The following is a 20,314-nucleotide window of genomic DNA, read 5'->3' on the forward strand; positions in this document are numbered from 1 at the left end:
GCAAACGCACATGCTCCCCCCCCCACATGCACATGTGCAGTGGGTTCTTCCACATACAGAATTCCACGGCCTGGGTCAAGCTCCTTGTGACTCCATCTGTTCCTGCAAAGCACGACTGTCCTCACTTTAGAGTTAAGGAAAACCAAAGACATTTTCAAGATTACATGGATAGTAAGTGACATAGCCTGAGTTGGGAGCCAAGTCTACTGTCACCATCCACGGAACACACGACCAGCCCTGGACACAGATGGGATGTCTTCCCTTAGAAGGGACTGAAAGGCGCTGGATCATCATGCATGCCAGGTGGGAGACAGCAGCCTTCCTTAGCAGCAGCTCCCTGGGGAGGGAGGTGGGCGTGAAGAGGAGATGGAGGTGAATGGGTCTGGGGAGACGGAGTATACTTTCCAGCTGTACTGACTTGATGGTTCAGAAATATTTCAGGCCAGGGTTATTCAGTGTGGTTCACAGGCCAGGGCTGGCCCACGGACTATTTGTCCTCTGAATACAGAAACAGGGAAGACACATTTGTTGCAGACTAGAAACCAACAGTTCATAGCTGGGGTGCAGACCACATTTTAGGAAGCACCGCTCTTGTCCAATGAGAGGTGCACACATGCCCCCCACCCCTGTCCCTCCCTGTTCCCTTACTTGGTTGTGTTTTTCTTGTCACATATTGCTTATGTCTGCCTCCTCTCACATCCAGGGCTGATGAGGGCATGTGTGCTAGCTGCCCTATTTGCAGCTGTACGGCAGGGTCTGGGACAGTGCCTGACATATACTTGGTGCTCAGTAAAGATATGAATGAATGAATGAGTAAACTGCCATCACTTAGGAAAGCCAGTGTATGTACTTTGTAGTTGCACAGCCCTGGGTTCAAATCCCAGCTTAGTGACTTCTGAGCTATGGGACTTGAGCCTGCAAGTAGATGATGATATTGGCCTTGAGGGTCTTTATGAGGATGAAGTCACAGTGGGGTGAAAAGCCAGCATGGTGAATGGGTTAGTGCTGTGCCCCTGCCTCCCCACAGGCAGCTCTTTCTTAGGATTCTGCATTTCTGCACACCTCCGGAGGCTGCATGCTCCGTGACGTTCCTGGGGAATGAGTCCAGGAGGGACAGCACTGCCACCCAGCTATGCCATTCTCTTGTTGAGTGGCACAGGACAGGCGGCTTCCTTTCTCCGGCCTTCAGTTTCTAACCAGAGTGCTTCTGTTTTCCTTCTGGGCTTCCATGTCAGAGGTTGTCCGGGTAAGGGGTTCCAGGGTAACAGAAGTTTGAGGACCCCTGCAGTATCAGAAGCTCTAAGCGCTCCTGTGGTTCTGATGTTAAAAGATTCCATGGCACAGAATTCTGATTTCACAACTTCTGCTTCTGGGGAGATGATAACCTGGCAGAAGGATTTAAAACTTCAGTAAGCTGGTAGTTTGTGCTGAGTGGCAAGGATGCCTCGGAGACCCTTGACGTAAGGGTACTTCATGTCGATGGCAAGACTGTAGAGAGCGAGATTCTATTCTAAACCCTTCCCTTGGCAGATGAGGAACCTGAGCCTCTGAGGGATGGGGTGGGCACCACCACACAGGTAGTGAGAATAAATAAACCCAGACTGCAGGGAGTACCAGGTGCCTGGGGCCATGCCCTCAGCTGTTTGCAGTTAACAGCAGGAAGCACAGTGATTGCACGTGGATTGGCACTGCTCCCACAGGGCCAAACAGTTGTTGACCCGCAGCCAATGGCTGAGCTCAGCAGCCCTCTCCCGGGGCCTGCCACTCAAGGAACCCGCTCTGCCCTGTGGAATATTCCTTCACTCAAGAGCAGGGACGGACTTCCAGGCCGCGGTGCTGATGCCTAGAGGCCTGGGACCCCTTGTGGCCAGAAGTGGTAATGCAACACTTCTGATCGGATTGCCCCCAACAACTGCTAGGATCTTGGAAGTGGCTACGAAACGTGACAGCTGTTAATGAGAAGAAAAAGTAGGTAGTTGCCTGTGACCTTGAGCTGAGACTACTAGTCAGATCTCATAACAGTGCAGAGAACGGCCAAATCAAGTCGTGCGGTGGGCAGAAAACTGGGAACACATTTACCTATCTCTGAAGACTGGCTGCAACTGCCTTGCTAGACCTTTGTCCTCAGACTATTGCCACACTCAGACATGCTCTTGTGTTTTAGAGTTTTTGCTCTTTGCCAGTTTGCAAAGCTGGCCCTAAGCCATGTGGCAGACTCTGGGCAAGGCACAGGTGTTGGCTAAGGGAAGCTGGCAAGAATCACTCTAGACCCACCCTAGATAGATTCCTGTATGGGAGGCAATCACCACCTGTCCATGTGGTGCAAAGAAATGGTCCAGGAGGGGACCCCTGGGTTAGGAAAAAGAAGACCCTGGCTGCAGTAGCAGATGCTAAAAAGGGAAAAATGTCGAATTTCACTGTTTGGCTCCAAACCTTCCAATTCTAGAAGATTTCAGCCTTCCAGGTAAAATACAGAAAATCCTTATTCAGTTACCACGTTAGTGCCAAGCAGGCCATTTCCACAGGCACAGATGACCCCTCACATCATGATGAGAGTCCAGGGCTGAATGCCCCCACTTTTCACGACCAACAAAAACGACTGGGATGCAACATTTTAATAATGACTAATATGAGGACACCTGTGCCTTTTTGTTGCAGGGACAATAAATGTCTGCTGAAACATGTTTGGATTTATTCCTGCTGCTACCATCAACTTTTATTCTTGTGAATTTTTAAGGCCTTAAGACAGTTCTGTAGCTTTATAACTGGTCAGACTTTTTAATGTAAAACAGAGCAGGGATCCGATGTACATTCAGTTTGCATCCAACTTCAGGAATCACAGATGGGTATATTTTGGGCTTGGATTTCTCATTTTTAAAATAGTTCCTGTATGTTATTAATATCCTACTTCAGCCATTAAGGCTGGAGGCCCTTCACCCTGTTATAACCGAGGCATTAAGGAGGCTCCAAACCTCTAGCAGCCAAAACAAAACCAAATCGGTCTTGTCTGCACCCCTCCACGTTTAGTCCTTTATGTCACTCACATTGGTGGACATTTCTTCCCCAAACTTTCTTTGCTTCTACCTCTTATTTTTACTCGTAACACAGGAGCCAAAGTGATATCTTTCAAGTGCAAGTCACAGGCAGGAGGTATATTTGGGGGTGAAAGAAACGTTCTTAAGCTGGGTGGTGGTGATGGTTGCACAGTCTGTATGTTCACTGAAAGTCTTTGAATTATATACTTAGAATGGGGGGATTTGGTGCCATGTAAATTACACTGCAGGAAAGTCAGATCATTTCTTTCCTGTGCTCAAAACCCTTCCTTGGGACCCATCTCTCCTGGAGTAAATGTCCAGGTCATTTTGACAGCCCTCAAATGCTTTGTAACTTTCCCTACTCTTCACCCTCACTCACTCTGCTCCAGCCACACTGCCTTTGCTGTTCCAGCACATGCCAGGCCTCTGCCATTGCTGTTCCTTCTGCCTGAATGCTCTTCCCTCCAGCATCTGTCTCCCTCCCTCCCTCCCCACTTTGCTTACCTGCCATCCTCCAAGGGTAGGCAATGTAACCTCGCACTCCTACAAGGTGTCCCATTTCCTTCTCGATTTCTTTTTCTCCATAGCCCTTAAGGCCATCTGACTTACTACTTATTTTACTTTAAAAATTTCACTTATAGTTTGTCGCTTACTAGCATATGAGCTCTTCAAGTGCTGAGACTGTTCTTTTTTCTGCTTTCTAGTGAATCCCTGGTGCCTAGAATAGTGCCTGGCACAGATGCTGTGCTCAGTAAATATTTGTGGAATGAATGAAAACAAGCAGTGAGGCTCAGCAGGGGGAACCCTTCATGTTGAGAGTAAATGCAAAGAGGTTTTCTTTTCTTTTTTTCCTCCTGGTACAACTTCTTCCCAGCAGCTATAGTTGGGGACCTCTGAAGACTGGATAAAAAGCAAAGAGTGGCAAATGGAAGCATATTTAACCACTGTTCCCAGCAACTCAATTGCTTATTTCCAGAGCTCTGCTCTGGGGGACGGAGGCCCCTGTAAGGACTGAATCGGGAAAGAACAATGCATGGTCCTTCCAAAGCTAACCCTGCCTCCGTCTCCTCCCTCGGCCTCAGACAACGTGATCCGAAGGCTGATGGTGGCCCTCCTGTGAAATGCCTGGCATCGGCTGTATCTGTAGAATCCCCTGGGCCTAGCCCACATAATAGGACGCAGCGTCTCCAGACCCTGCAGCTGATTCATGTGCAGCTCAGGGGTGCCCAATCTCTGGGGGCAAAGATCCAGAGCAACTTTGAGGGCCTAAAAACAGCACAAGCACCAACCGGTTTGGCCAATTTAATGCCTCCCATATCAGGCGTCACGGTTTTAAGACTGTATGCAGATGCTATTGTGACTCATAGCATTGCTGGAAAAAGGGAGCTTTCGGCCATTACATATTTTCTTAACCAGGAGACACTGAGAGTTTGACTGCTGCTGTGCTCAGGGCTGTGGAAACATTTGCCATGGGAAAGGATCACGAGGTCAAAAAGATCAGCAATCATCGGTCCAGGGGAAGTGGCCTGACCTCTGGTATGAGCGAACCTGCATTTTGATCCTGGTTTCATGGCTGTGTGATCTGAGGTCTGTTACTTAGTAACTTGGAGCCTCAGCTTCCTCATCTGCAAAATGGAGATATATAACAGCAATACTGATTTCCCAGGAGTGGGTTATGTGTTTAGGGCGGTGTCTGGCACGTGGCTTGGTCAGTGGCGTCTGCCCACTGCCGTTCCCACACAATCAATTTGGCAGCTAGGTAGAAATGATGTGCACTGAAATGAAGCATTGTCTTTGGAGATGGCCTGGCCACTCAGAGTCAAACATATCTGTTCCTAGCCAGCCACCACCGCAGGCACTGTTTCAGGAGGCCAGCGGTGGGGAGGCGTGGGGATGACGGGCAGGTGGCAGCAACAAACAGCAGCATGTTTTCAGAGCACAGCCTCTGGGGAGAAGCAGCCGAAGAGCTGTAAACTATGGTCAGACACTTCCTCATTTGCTTTTCTCAAGCAAAATTTTAAATTGTGATAAAATCCATATGACAGAAAATGTACCATCCTCACCATTTTTAAGTGTACAGTTGATTAGTGTAAGGTACACTCACATTGTTTTGTAACCATCCTCACTTCATCAATCAGAATTTAGATAAATCAGTTTTTATCTTGTCAACTGCTCTTATCACATTTCCAGCTGCTCACGCTGGACTCCTGCTCTGACGCTGCTACCGCTTGGCACTCCTGGCAGTCTGAAGATTATCTTTTCGAAAAAAAATCAAGAGCTGAGAAGGGACAGCTTCCTCCCTGGAGCAGACTTCGGTTTTCCCTAGAGTCCTGTCCCGGAAATTGTACATACACTGAGGTTTTGTAAAATGAAACATTCTCAAAACATACAAAGGAGGATTGATTCTTTAAAGGGCTTGTGGAGAATCCTTTTGTACAGTAAGGGGGCCCTTTGTCTCTGGGAAATTACCACCCCTGGCTTTGCTGTTGCCTTTTGTTTTTCCTTTCTTAAGTGAGGCAGGCTTGCTCAGAGCTTCTTGGGTGTTTCCGAACAGCTTCCTCCAGGAGTTACACAGAAATCTCAGCAAAACGCTGGACAGGCAGCATCACACATTCCCATCATGTTGTTAATAATGAGATTCTCCTGGGCTGTAAAGACCAGAGGAACTCAAGTTCCAGAGGCAAAAAATAAAAGGAGGACTGGCTCCCTCCTCCAGGGGTTCGTGTGTGCAGTGGGGTTCGTGTGTAAGGTAGGGAATGAAGTGGGAAATTATCTCCTGACTGGGGTTCCAGAAAACAGACCTTGAAATGAAATGATATGAACTGCACTTAACACACACAAAAAATCCATTCCAAAGATACACATGCATGCACTTGATAAACAGAGAGAAGCGGCCAAGGGGAGAGGGAGGGAAAATGCTAACCAGGCAGAAAAGGAGGCGGAGAAAGGTGACCTTTGACCGTCACCACCTCATCCCCGAGTGCGATGAGGTTCACGATGGAAAGAATTGTTGAAGGGAGCCCATAAGTATATATTGTAAGGATTTGGGATGAATTCTTTAGGGATGGAGTAACCCTTCATCTTCTCCTTTGATTTCCATTTCTTTTATTTGGCCATGCCGAATGGTGAGGTTTACTAGCATCCTGGGACTCTGGAAATTAATCTGCATGCCTGACCTCTCCTCACTCCCACCCCGGAGCTAAAGCTGGGTTTGTCTGAGGACCAAGCAACTGGTGGGTACAATTCAGGAAATAAATCGCAGCATATGTGATGTCTGCTATCATGGAGATGAAAGAAGGAGGTGGCCAGATGAGAGTCTGTTCTGCATTTCAGCTGGGTACCGAGTGACAGTCCAGAAATAGGTCTCTGCCAAGTGGGAGCTTAGGAACTCAAGGGTCAGCTTGTGTAAATGTATCTGTGTGAGCTTACTGACCAATTCTTTTGCCTTGGTTTTATCTTGCAAACATAATGGGCAGTAATGTTGGTCGAACATCATAGAAGCTGGGAATGAAACTGGGGAGAGAGAGAGAGAGAGAGATATTGCTGCAAACATTTTTTTTGTTTTTGTTTTTGTCTTTGCTTTTAAAAACAAATCTGGATTTCTGTTTCTTAACTCCTCCTTCTTTATTATTATCACAGCTTACTCAGGAAAGGTTAAGAGGTTTACATATATATTATTGCACTTACCCCTTATAAGAATCTTAGAAGGTAAGTGTGACCACTCCTATTGTATGATGGGAAAAGCTTGCCTCAGAGACACTAAGTAATTTGTCCAAGATCACACAGTAGTGCCACATAACTTGGTTATTCATACTCTTTCCTAATCCCTGTCCTACTTCTGTTTGTGATCAAATATAATCTTGAACCAAACTATATGCCTTTTGATAACCATGACATCTTCTAAAACTATATATTAAAAACAGAACACACATAACCTGCCAAAGATTTGCTGGAAGATTAATATCCTGATATATGCACTAGGCCAAGGGTATGTGACTTTTTGCTTTGGTAATCTCTGTGTGTCTGCTAAACCAAGTGGGTGAATAGAGATTGCTAGGAAAAAGAATAGGGGGTCCGCATGAAACACGATGCACTTTCTATTTTTTGATAGGGAGTTATGGCGCTCTTTCCATGCTCTGACGTGTGAATCGTATTTTCCCATCAGAAAGTTTTACTTAACTAAGTCAAAATAACTTAGAAATATAGCTGCTGGTAAGCTGCAGGCTATGAGCCAGTATAGAACAAGCAGTTTATATATATATAATGTCATGCTTCTTTTATCAGCTAGCTATTGCTGTGTAACAAATCATCCCCAAACTCAGTGGCTTAAAACAACCATTTATTTCTCCTGAGTCTCCTAACTGGTTAGGCAGTTCTGCTGGAGATTATGCAGACATGCCTGATCCCACGGGGCTCACTCATGTGTGTATAACAGCTGGTGGGTGGGCTGAGGGTTGGTTGGGATAACTTGGCTTTACTACATGTAATGTTTTGTCCTCCAGTGGGCGAGCATCAACTTGCTCTAATGATGGTGGCAAGTGGAATCCAGGTGCAAGGCCTTCTGAGCTCTGTCTTGGCTTGAAACTGGCATGATATTATTGTGCTAATGGCCACAACCTCCTGGGGTTCAGAGCATTGGTTATAGTTTAGCAAGTCTGAGTCCACTTAACTTGATGTTCTCTGGACACTGTCAGGTTTGTTTGCAGACAGCACACAGCTATTTTAAAAGGTAGTCATATTTCAACTGGCAATTTACTTTAACTTGAATGGACAGGACCTAGGTACAAAATAAGATTTCCCTGTGGTTGCTTTCTGTTACCCTTACCAGGCTTTACAACTCTTTATTCCATGTCTGAAATGGATGGCATAGTGATTACTGGTATGGAACAGTCAGGACAGCAAGCACTGATAAAACTGCTCACAGTCATAAGTCTTTATGACAAACTCAGCCATCTTCTTGCCTAGATGACCTTGTCAAACATGTGGAGCCCCCAGATCATGGGGTGGCCAAGATTCAGCATTAGCCTGCTTCTTTGAATGTCCCTGTGAGCATCAGTGCATCCATGGACCTCCCTGGCCTAAGCCCAGGTCCCCAGTAGGGTAACCACTGGTGGCATTACCATTGCTCTTCTCTGCCAAGGCCTTCCTCCACAGCCTGTCACATGGCAGGAGCCTCCCAGCGATCTCCGGGATGCCACGGAATTCTACAAAACAACCCCATCTGAGCTCCCTTCCATCTTTAAAAAAATGTGCCATGTGACCCCTTAGTTTGTATAGTTTTAGTCATTTTTTAAAAAGGTGACTTATCACTAATAGGATCCAATTCTTATTTTTTTGTCTTTGTTTAAAAGAAATTCTTTGTAGAACCATTTCTCATGATTTTCCTTTGGGAAAAAAAAAATCACGGAAATAACTGCACACTTGGGGCAGCTGCTGCCAGGAAGTCCAGTCATGCTCAGATGGGTCGAGCTTCCGCTCTGGTAACATGAAAGCAGGGTCTGAGGCAGGCCCTGCACTGCCCGGCCGTGGCAGCTGGGGCCGCAGCACAGATCTCCATTTCCTCATCGGGAGAATGGTCCGGAATTCCTGACTTGCTGAGCTGCTGGGAAGGTTCCAAGGGATGATGTCGGGAAACACCTATCACAGTGGTACTCGATAAATATTAGTTCCTTCCCCTCTTTGTATCTTTGATGCCTGATAAATGCAAACAGGAAGGCTATAACTGGGTGGCATGGAGATTTCTCAAGAAGCAGGAGCAGCTGCTCAGTTCTGCACAAACCTCAATGGAAGACAGTCAGTGGACCCTCGCTAGCCACCCATCTTGTGCTGGGCTGGATACCCATCCTGCACTGGGCTTGGAAGAGGGGCCCTTTCCTCTGTGAAGTTCACGTCCACCCAAAGTCACCACAAGGTGGCGCTGTGGTGACCACAAACGCTCCAGGGGTCTAGAGCCGGCACTGCTCCAGGAGCTTCCGATGCCACTGGGTTAGAGAGGGCGGGAGCGCCCTGCCGGGGATCGGCTGACCACGCCCCCGAGCACCTGCCCCTCCCTGGGGTCCCTGAGAGGAGGCGTCAGTAGGGGACCCCGGACTGGCCCTGCCTTTGGCCAGCAGTTAGCCTGGGTGAACTGGGTAAACTCTCCGCTGTATAATTAAAGGGACAGATGGAGGGTCCCTAAAGGGCAGAAGGGAGACCTGCTGTGGCGGTCAGCCAGGCTTGGGTTCAACCTCACGCCTTCCCTTACATCTCTGTGACAGTGAAAAAATTCCTTGAGGTCTCTGGGCCTGTTGTCTCAAGAACCAGGGAAGACAGCGCCCCTCCGGCCCGGGCTGCCTGGGACAGTCGGAAAGGTACTGATGCTAAGGGCCTGGCGTGAAGGGCATTCGGCAGCTGGCTTTGCTGGTACAGTCTGGCAAGCCCTGTTATTGGATATCCAGGGCTGGGCCAAACGGGGGCTGGAGACCCCAGCCTTGGGGGAGTGGAGAGAGAGAGAGGAGAGGGCGTGTCTGCAGCCACAGGCAATGGTGTTGAAGGGGGCAGGAGGGTGGGGGGTTGTTTAGAAGGAGGTCCCACTCAGCTGAGATCTGGCTGCGCAGGGATGGAATCTGGCTGACCTCTATCCACACCCCTTCACCTGATCCCCGCTGTGCTGGGGACAGGTCCTGGCACATGGTAGGTCCTTGGCAGAAGTCTGCTGACTGATGGAAAAATAAATGTATCAAGTGAAAGTGCTAATGCAAAAGACTGTGTCCAGGTCTCTGCTTTGCATCTGACAGGCAAAGCCCCCGCGATGGGGACTCTGTTGTCTCTCCAACCTTACTTTCCCCAACTTCCCAGCAGAAACCTTGGCTCAGCTTGCCTGCCCTCCCCAGACCACTCACCTTCCTACTTCTGGGTCTTTGCTATTGCCAGTCTCAGGCTCACAGCCTCGGAGGGCTCACCTTTTCTTCAAGGCCTGCCACCTCCTCCCTGAAGCTTTCCTTGCCTTAAGACTGCCTCCTCTGAGTGGCTTGATGTCTAGGCCCTGGAGATATATAGTGTCTGGTGCTGTTATTTACCTGTTTTAAGGCTGGTATCTATTCTCTTAACCAGGTTACAGGCAATTTGAGGGCAGCAAGCTTATCATAAGAGACAGCATCAAAGAAGGATCAACAGGAAATGATTTAGAGTCAGGCATACCTGGATTAGAATCCCAGATTTGCTCATTATTGGCTGTGTGTCCTTGGACAAACCACCTGACCTCCCTGAGCTTCTGGCTCCCCATCCATTAAAAAATGTAAAATCCAACACCTGCTTCCAGGTATAATAATGCTCATACCTTCCAAAGTGGCACAGAATTAGGTTGAGATGGATTCTGGTCCTAGCTGGCACACAGTAGGTGTTCAATAAACCCCAGCTGCCTCCCCCCACTCTCCACTTTAGAATGATGGTTTATTTTGGAGACAAGCAGCTGCTCTCCATCAAACTGCTGCAGAGGAACGTGCCACGATGCACTAGAGATTGGCTTTCCACTGCTCTCTGAACCTGTGGCCCTTGAAACTGGACCCCTGAAGCCTCAGTCTCCAGCAACTGCTAAATTCCAGAATGTGAAAACACCCAAATGAAAACCCAGCTTGGCACTTGTCGCCTAATTAATAGTCTTCCAAGTACCCATACTCAGCAGCGCAGAGATCGCCATCTCCCAACTGAGTTTCAGAAGAAGCCCCTGCTACAACCTTCCTGACCACTAACCAGCACCTGGGAAAGACTGCTCCCAACAATGGCACTGTCCTCAGGGGTCCAGGTTCAGCCTCCAGTCCTGACCTTCCTAACTAGCCAGAGGCAGAGATGTTTGAGGCTCTGCTGGCTAATTAAGCCTGAACCTGAGCACTCAGCTCCTAAAAGGAGACTGTGTGGTTCAGACAGAGTCAGTCAGGTTGAAAGGGAAGGTCTTGCTCCCTGCGGAGCTGGTATCCCAAGGCCTCTGACAGACGTGAGAAATAGGCAGTCAATGCATTCTGATTTTGCTTTGATTGCAAGGAAGCTAATTGCTAAATTCACAGCGCAGTTACAGCAACTGGGTTATAACAGGATAAGATACAGTAACAAAAACAGTGACAAAAATAGTGGTTACTGAACGCTTACTATCTGCCAGCCATTCTGCCCAGTGCTTTCTGTATATCATTCCACTTAACCCTTTTAACCATCCTCTGAAGACAGTATTACTAGACCCATTCCACAGACAAGGAGGCTGAGGCTTAGGGACTAAGTACACGCACCTGTTCGCTCAGTTAGGCAGTAGCAGGGCTGGAATCTAGATACAGGCCTAGCTGTGGGGTCTGAGCTTCTGCTCCAGGCCCTGCTCCCCTGCCTTTGAGCTCCCCAGATGGCTTATGTCTCCTATTCACATTTATGCTTTTTTCTGGTCCTGATGTTCTGTATTTATCCTTAAGTTGTTGCTTTTGCCCATACTGAGAATTCTTGGAAATCTTTTGAGGAAGGAGATGGGGCTTGGCATCAATAAATAAGTGATGTCTGAGAAAGCGAGTGAACAAATGATGGAAGAAATAAAGAATAATGAAGAACACAGTGGTGACCTGAAAGGTCAGAGTTCACAGGGGACATCCTGTGCTGGGGTGGGCAGGTCAGGGGCCCACAGACTCAGACCCTGTCAGTAAAACACGAAATATGGGGCCTGCACTGACTCACGGGCAGGAACACTTCTTTGTTGTGCAAATAGGCCTGGCAATTTTCTAAAAGAAAAGTTTTGACAATACTGGCTAAGCAGGCTTGATGATCAACGGACATCTGAGATACAAGGAAAACCCCCCAACAGTTGCCATTACAGAATGCTGTGAACTGATGTGGATAAAATGAAGATTCCTGTGGCCAGGATTCTCAGCTGGCCCTGGTCGGCTGGCTCACTACACACGTGTGGGCAACACGTTGTTATTGAGTCTATATAAAGAGCTCAGCCCAGCGCTCTGGGTGACACGGTGGCATGGCGGCACAGTTGCTGCACGGCTGCAGGAGAGCAGAGGCTGGAGTGGTGGCAGCGCCAAGGACAGAGACTGGGACGGCTGCGGGGTAGAGAGGCCCAGAGGCAGAGACCGGCTTGCTGCGTGCAGACTCGCTCTGAGTGGACGGGATTCTAGTGATCGACCTGCCACCGTGGGAATAAAATTGGGTATAAACCCTTTCACCCCAGGAACATTCCATTGTCATTCCTGGGTTTCACTGAATCCCTAGTGAACTTGTCTGGGGCTGAAACTTCATTTGCAAGACAACTGACATGGGTAATGAATATGTAAATTTATGAGACTTTGGGTGTTTTCTTCCCCTGTTGGAATCCCCCAACCCCACTGGGATGCTCTTTCCCTGCAGAGGGCCTGGATTCTTAAGTTATTATCAACTGGCACTCAGGCACAGGACCGGTTTATCCATAATTGTGAATGAGGGGAAGCCTGGGAGGGAAGGAATCTGAGAACGGCCACCAGAGGGGGGATGGGTCCATGAGGGCTCACCAGAGATGGCCATCAATGATCGCCACGGCCAGGGAACGAGCCTGCTGGAGAACATTCCCTCTCTGTCCCCATGCTCACCACAGAAACCTAGGTGGCATTATCATGCCCAGAAGCCTGGGCAGTGGGCATGGACATCTCCATCTGCTTGTGAGTGACAATTATTGGTGGACCTAAATGAACAGTTTCCAAAACTGTCTTTGTGAGTTTGCTTCATGGGACTCTGATCAGTTCTGAGGGCGAAAATGGATAAAATTATGTTTCTGAAAAGCCCAGGAGCAGACCTGGAACATACTGGCCACTCAGACATAGCAGTGCTCAGGGCTCTGTTGGGGTGCTAGCAGCCCCCCCTAGACAGCATCGGAACACGAACAGCCTTAACAGATACTCTGGGTGGAGCCTGATGTCCCACAGCCGCGAGCCACTGGCTCTCGGGTTACATAGATCCATTCCTAGGTTCCTAGCCACCGCTGGGCAGAGTAACAAGCTTCCTGCCCTAAGAGGCAATTAAGCAGAGGCTGGAAGACACCTCTGATGGATGGCATCAGGGGGAATCCCATACACATGGAGGCTGGAACCAGATGATATCAAATATTCCTTGGAACCTGAGTCTAGGAGTCGGGAATTTCCAACGTTCAGTGGGTGAAAGAATGAACTGAGATCTGTGTTGACTGACCCCCAAATGATCCCGAAGTGTCTCTGGATTATCAAACTATGGCTAAACTGAATGTTATGCCATGCAGTGTTCTAACGCTCTGAAGACTCAAACCACCTACTGTATAATAAATAATCTTAGCCAATAATCAACCATTTGCTATGCGCCAGGCTCTGTGCTAGTGCCTTATATATAGTTTTGTACTTATCTTTACAGTATCTCTAGAACTATGTGACTAATGAGGGAGGCTTGAAGGCCTTATGTAACTTGCACAGGGTCACAGAGTTAATAAAGAGTGAAGCCAGGATTTGAACAGAGGGTTTTCTGACCCTGAGCCAAAGATCCTAATCTTGTGGCAGAGAGAACTGTGGCCTTCTGGGTAATTATTAGCCTTTCCTAGGACTTTTCAAAGTGCTAACCAATCTCTCATTCCACATAGACATTACAGTTAGGGGCAGGAAGCATGGCTACAAATGGCTAGACCAGGTGGTAGGCAAGACAGGCTAGAGAGAGGTGGATTTCTGGAAGCTCCCCAGCTCGGACCTGGGATCCCTTGAAGCTAAGGGGATAAACTCATGGAGAGAGAAACAAAGGAACTCTTTTGTGCTGATGGTCAGCCATATGCCAAGCACTGTGCTGCCACATCCACTGTACTGAAAGGCCAGCAGACAGGCTAGAGGTGAATCCCGGGTTCACCGTGTACATTACTGCATCTCCTCTCTGCCAGTCTCCTGCCAGGTGCTGGTGATACAGGGGAGAAGGAATGGACACAGTCTCTGCCCTCAACCTCTTCACGGGCAAAATCGGAACATCAATGCCCACATCTTAGTGCTGTTTGTGTATTAAAGGAGAGAAAATATGCAAAGTTTTTAGCATAGTGCCTGGTAGTACCTGTTCAGAGTGGTATTTATTAAACCCTAGAATGAAGTATCAGTATTCCAATTTCACCAGTTAGCTTGAAACTCAGAGGTGAAGTGACTTCCTAAGAGCCCCGGATAGTAACTAGCAGAGGCTGGATTTGAGCTCAGGTTTCTAGACTCTGGGTCCAGTGCTCCTTTATTTATGTCTGCAACTGGTTGCTATGATCCCTCCCATCTTGAAAACACAGGAAAAGCGATCAAATAGAGCCTGATTACATGAAGAAGGGATGGGGGAGCCAGGATTGACTTAATGAATGGACTCTGGTGCCCAGAGGGCAGGAGGCTCTGCAGGCTTTTACTTGCTGAATGAATATGCCAGCTGGCAAGCTGGCTCACCTTGGATATCCTGTCAACTACATGGACAGAGCCCCTGGGCAGAGATAATATGTATGTAATGCCTCTAATTAATTCTCTTCACATCCTTTTGGAGTGAAGAGGAGAAAAAATGCATAAAAACTGAAACAGAATGGATTTTCTTGGTTCATGTGGCCATTTCCTGGCTCAGCCAGCTACCACGTGTCGCTTTGAATTGAGTTTGCTTTCTAATGACTTAATTTTACTATGTAGCAAATACATAGAAAAATGAACAATCCACTATGATCTGGGGCCCAGAGCCTCTCCGAGTACCTGGATGGTGGCTCTCCTTGGCTTCAGGCACTGACACCCCTACCCTCACCACCTGCTGGGGCCAGAGATATCCGTGGTCTGAGGGGTGAGGTACTCCCAAAGGGAATTTATCCCATTGGCTGGCAGATGGAACTCCTGTTGGAAGTGGACTGTCCCTGGGAACTCTGGCTGCATTCATTTCCTGCCCAAAGGCACAGGCATTTGACAGGTGCACACTTTGTCTTGAGTTTGAGGGGGCAGGTCCCCTGCATGGGGTGCGCACATGCTGGCTGACCACACCTGCAGGGCAGTCTGGAAGTGGAGTGGCCTAAGGGCCCAGGGTCACTAGGAGGCTTGGGCAACAGGCCAATCAGCTGGCCTAGGTCCTGGGGCTGTGGTGTCCACTTGCTGAGGCAGCTGAAGCCTTTCACCAGCCGAAGGCCTTGGGAAGTGTCTTCTGCAGGCAGCACTCACAGAAAACTTCCTGGCCGCTTTCACGTGTCTCACTAATGAATCAACCATGAACATGTACAGGGCGCCTCCTATGTGCCAGGTCTCAGGCCAGAGGTGAACCATAAATACTGCCTGCCCTGGAGCCGACCACCCTCTGGTAGGGGAGAGAGATCTGCAAGCAGATGCTCATAGCACAGAGCTGTGAATGCAGAAACAGACAGCTGGGTAGAGGGCGAGGGAGGGATCTGGGGTGGGGGGAGGCGCTGGATGAAGGAGAATGATGCAGCTTTGGGGGTTGGGTACTGGGCATGAACCCAGGCCTGCCACCCCTGAGCTCTGACTTTGGGCAGGTCCCTGTAGCTCTCCGAGTCTCAGTCTCCTTGTCTGCAGTTCTGTAAAATGGGCTGAATAATACCTGCCTTGTGACAATGTTGCTAGGATCAGACTTAATAAATGGCGTTAGGCATAAGCATGGACTTGCTATCCTGTCATGAACAATACCAACACCAAAACCGAAACCAAACCTACACTCTTCCCTCTGAGATAGAGCGAAAATAACGGCCATCTTGTCCTGTTCTAGTTGCCAAAATGAACGAGCATTTCCCATAAGCTGCGGACTCCTTGATGAGAACTCTGTCCGCAGCGTTTGGAACGCTGATGTCTGAAGATACTGCACGCCCTGTGTGGCTTCAGTAACCTAATGAGAAAATGGCTGTTTTCTACCAAGAACAAGCTGATGAAAATTCAGTAACTGATCAGAGTGTGTTTTCCCTTTAATAATCTGTTGTGAGTGTGTGCGTGTGTGTATTTAATTTGGCAAGCCAGGAGTTCTAAAGTCTGACTGGTTTACACCTTTTCCAAGAAACAATTGTTCTTCTAAACGCTTCTGAGTCTGAGACTTCCTTCCATGTGGAGTATTGAGGAGGGAATTTTTGAGCCACATCTGGAAGGATGTGTCTGAACTGGTTCCATGCCCAGGGCTGGAGGGAGGGGAGCATTCTGGACAGGAGAACAGGTAGAAAGGCACAGGATGTCCAGACCTAAGCAGACAGGAGTTGCTCTGATCCCTCAGTCTTCCTTCTTGGGCAGAGGGGAGCTCTGAAGGAATGGCAGGTGATGGAAACCTCAGGACAACCAACGAGTCCTAATGGACCCGCCTGGGCACATCACTGTCTCACACTGAACCTTAGCTGCAAAATGGAGATGAAAAGCATGGGTCAGCCACTGTTGATTTAAACTTCATAATTACTAGTCTAGTCCTGTAACCATGGGCTAGTTACTTTGCCTTTGTAGGCCTGCGTTTCCTCATCTGTGAAATGGGGATAGCGAAAACCTCAGAGGATTACTGTGAGGATTAAATAACAGGAGGCATGTATGGCGTTTAGCTGTGCCTGGTACATGGTAAGTGCCCAATAACTGTTAGCTGGTGAGATGATGATGGGGATGATTAGACATATGGATCATGCAAGCAGGTGGCAGGGGTCTCAGCAAACCCCCGTTGAATCTGGGTCTGTTTCTGTCGGAAGAGAAGAGTCCTCAGCCACACAAAGTATTTAAAATGCTCATCCAGAAGACAAGGGATGCCCACGGGGAGCCCATTCCTGCCGCTCAGCCTGGGCACCTCTGAATATGCGGCAAGGCTGCTCTGAGAATCTGAGTAACAGATGGGGAATGCTCCATTCTGGAGTACGGTGCAGCCCTGCTGTGCCCCTGCAAACTCAAGCCACCGGCCTGGAGCCAGGGGGTGTTGGGGGGAGCACAGCAGGCCTGGGACCTTGCTGAGGTCTGACTGCATCCTGGGACACCAGCTTCTCACAACTTCTATTTCTTAAGCCAAATACTTGCAGGGTGGTGGAGAGAGTGGTCTCCACCTAAGGGCAGGATGTTAGCCCCAACCAGGTGGCTGCTCTAGAAGCTGGTATGGAAGAACAGTAAGGATTCCCTTTACTGAGCATCTACTATGTGCCAGGTGCTTTTCAGATGACTTATACACATCACCACCAATCCCTACAGTCATTCTGCAAGATCCCACTGCATGTCTCAGGGAGGGCACACTATTTCAACAGCTCTGTGAGGACAGGGGCTGCACTGGCTTGTTCACTGCCATCTCTCCAAGGCCCAGCAGAGTCCCTGGCACACAGTAGGTGCTTAGTATGAGCTGATGGAGTGAATTTGATTTGAAATAGTTCTCTTTAGAGGGTCTTATCTGAGATACTGCTTTGTGTGAAAACATCCAACCAGGAGTGGCCCCAAATAGTAACACAGACAGGAGGAGCTCTGGAGTCAGAGAAATGCACCAAAATTTAGTTGTAGGGCATGCTGCTCCACCTTTCTCTAAATCTCACTGTTCATCTGCAAAATGGGGGCAGAATGGCCTAACTCATGGGGTTCTTGTGAGGATTGAAGAGAATGTATATAAATCCCTGAGCAAAACCAGGCAGAGAGCTGGGCCTTCCTAAACAGCAGCTATAGCTACTCCTGCTGTCCCTGTTACCGGAGGCACTCCCATTTGCGGGCATCTGCATTTTCAAGGCATTTTCACCAGGATTTCTCTGGTTCTCCAGGCCCTGGGCATGGTCTGGACCAATTGCCATCAATGGGTCCACCTGGGCCCTGCTCCCTCCCAGACTAGACCCAGCTCTGTTTGTTTGGTGGGTGGCACACCGGGCACCATTCATGCCTCTGTCTGTGTAGAGGACCTTGGCCAAGTTCCTGGCTCCTGGGTACCATCAATCACTTGGGGTGACTCTGTGGAATTTATTGCTACATTTATTAGGTCTCAAGGGAATCCAGAAAACAATTAGTAGATTCAAATGTATTAGAGGAATTCCTCTTTGACATTCCCGAACTCAGATAATGACAGCTTTCCTGCAATTAGGAGAGGGTCTCCTCAGTGTGCAGATTAATTGGGTGTTAAACAAGCAGGGATGCCTGAAACCAGACAGCTGAGCTGGAATGAATTAGATGTGAAGCAGCAGCTCTAGGTGAGGGATGAATAATTCATTCATGATCACAGCCCCCTGGAGACTTCAAGATGCCCCACCAGTAACACAAGGCCAGAGCTCCATGGGGGGCTGTCGAGGAAGAAGGGAGACAGTGGATGCAGGCAACCCTTTGTGGGAGCCAATTTTTTCTCCACTGGGTCCCTGGTCCACGTCACCCATGTGTGGGGAGCTCTAATACTATGTGCCAGTTCCCTTTTATAAAGTTTAAGACAGTTTCTAGCATAATATACATGCTCACTAAGTTGTACTGGGCTCTTTTTCTATGTCAGCATTATGCATTCTTGCATTTAATCCTCACAATGAGATATTATTTTTTACTGTGTTTCCCATTAAAGCAGCTGGAGTTGAGTGAGATTAGAGGTGAGTTACAGGCTGGTGAGTTTGGGATTCAAATCTGACACCCTACCTCCAGGGCCTGCTCACTTGCAGTACCTGAGCTGGTAGCTTCTCAGTGGGGAAGTCATGTAGTCCGTCACCCAGTGACGGCAGCCCATTCCCCCAATGACTGCAGAGACTGCAGCCCATCCCCCAGTGACCGTGGAGACCATGAACACCACAGCCCATCCTTGGCAACCACAGAGACTGCAGCTTGCTGCCATCTTGCAGCCATGCTGCATTTAAGTTGCAAAGCCCGGGAGGCTAGAGGTGTGCTGGATTGCTGGAAAGAGGATATAAGCAGTGGAAAGATGGGGACCATGTTGGAGGGTATGCGTGGGAACATGCACTCGTGTGAGTATATTTTTGGAAGCATGTGCATGTCTGGGTTTTTATTCGTTTTCCTTTCTGGTGTGGGTTAAGGAAGTCTGGCGTGAAAGGCACTGGAGTCCCAGCTGGCTTCCCAGGCCCCAGGGCTCCTGAGGGTGGTACTAGTGCGCACAGCTCTCAGGATTCCCCTTTTGTTCCTCTTCATAGATGGTGTGTTTGTTTTCAAGTCCCCATTTCTATGAGTCATCAGGAGTTCCCCTACTTACTCCTTGGGAAGAAAAGGGGACAGGGTAGCAACAGGCTCTGAGGCCCAGCATGAGCCATCGCGCTTCTGCCTGGGGTGGCTGAGGAGGCCGGCCCACCACGCACCGCATGGGAGGAGCCCTCCTCTGGCCACACCTGCACCCACATGTGCACGCTGCCCCCACATTTGGAAGAAGCCAGGACTAATGAAGGGACAGACCTCTCTCAGGGTGTTCCTGACCATCGTCCAGGCAAAGGGCTGCCAGCGTCCTTTCCCAGCTCCCATCCAGACACAGGTGGGACAGAGAAAACTATCAGGCTGCTCAAGAATAAAGACTTGTTCAGAGACTTCTGGCAGTGAGTTCCTCCTTCAGAAGGTGACCAGAGGGGAGAAAACCAGCTGCCTTCTGACCCTGGAGCTTCTATTCTGATTCCTGCCAACTCCTTGTAATTGGAAGGCTTCCCTCCCTAGCTTCTTCTTCTTTTAAAATGTAAACAAAATGCAGACTGTCTACAATGTCAGTGTCAAAACAGCTCCCTTTCCCCCCCAAACATTTAGGGGCATCTGTGCCAAGGGCTGGCAGTACACAAGCTGAGGGGGACATGATTCTCCCCTGCAAGGACTTCAAGAGAGGGAGGGCGGCTGGTGAGCAGACCACTGCCCGTGACCCTCGGTGGGACCCAATCCTTCACTTGGTGCACTTGTCATGTGTCCCCCAAGCACCAAGTATGTGCCACACACAGCAGGCTTGGGACACAGTGACAAGAAAGAGAAACAGCCCTCTCCACCCCCATGTGTGCTGAGGTTCCTGGCCAGGGCTGTGCCTCAGACTGCCCAGGGGAGCTACTTCCAAGGTAGGGTGACGACCCCTTCCGTCTAGGGCCCTGGCATAGATATTTGGGGAAAGAACTACCCAGGTAGTAGTTCCGATGTGCACTTCTAGATAACAATTACGAAGGGACTGGAAGGACAGACAGGCACATAGGCAGTTCTAATAGCGACACCATTACTGGGAAGATGCTCAGGGAAGGATGGAAGAGGGGCTGGGAGGGGCAGTCTAGGCCTGGGGTCAAGATCTCACGGTCTCCAGCCGGACCGCCCGCTCTGCCACCTGCTGGCCATGGAGTTTGGGGTGACCTAAGCTCTGTACTTCAGTTTGCTCATCTGTAGAACAGGCATGGTAATGAGATC

At 49.0% G+C, this 20,314-nt stretch overlaps 1 protein-coding gene across 6 annotated transcripts in view; it reads right to left on the reverse strand.

Moving 5' to 3' along the window:
- TMCO4 (transmembrane and coiled-coil domains 4) overlaps positions 1 to 20,314 on the reverse strand; it is a 101,329-nt gene that overhangs the window by 29,229 nt on the left and 51,786 nt on the right. Inside the window, exon 13 of one of the 6 annotated variants that reach the window (XM_073233318.1) lies at positions 5,561 to 6,548. The exons of the other annotated variants lie outside the window; for them this stretch is intronic. Within the exon in view, the coding sequence (XP_073089419.1) occupies positions 6,316 to 6,548 (233 nt within the window). The 3' untranslated portion in view covers positions 5,561 to 6,315. Of the gene's footprint in view, positions 1 to 5,560; positions 6,549 to 20,314 lie in introns of those variants that run through there. 6 annotated transcript variants of the gene reach the window in all.

This window comes from Manis javanica, chromosome 4 (genome assembly GCF_040802235.1).
Source record: "Manis javanica isolate MJ-LG chromosome 4, MJ_LKY, whole genome shotgun sequence".
NCBI classification, from domain to species: Eukaryota; Metazoa; Chordata; class Mammalia; order Pholidota; family Manidae; genus Manis; species Manis javanica.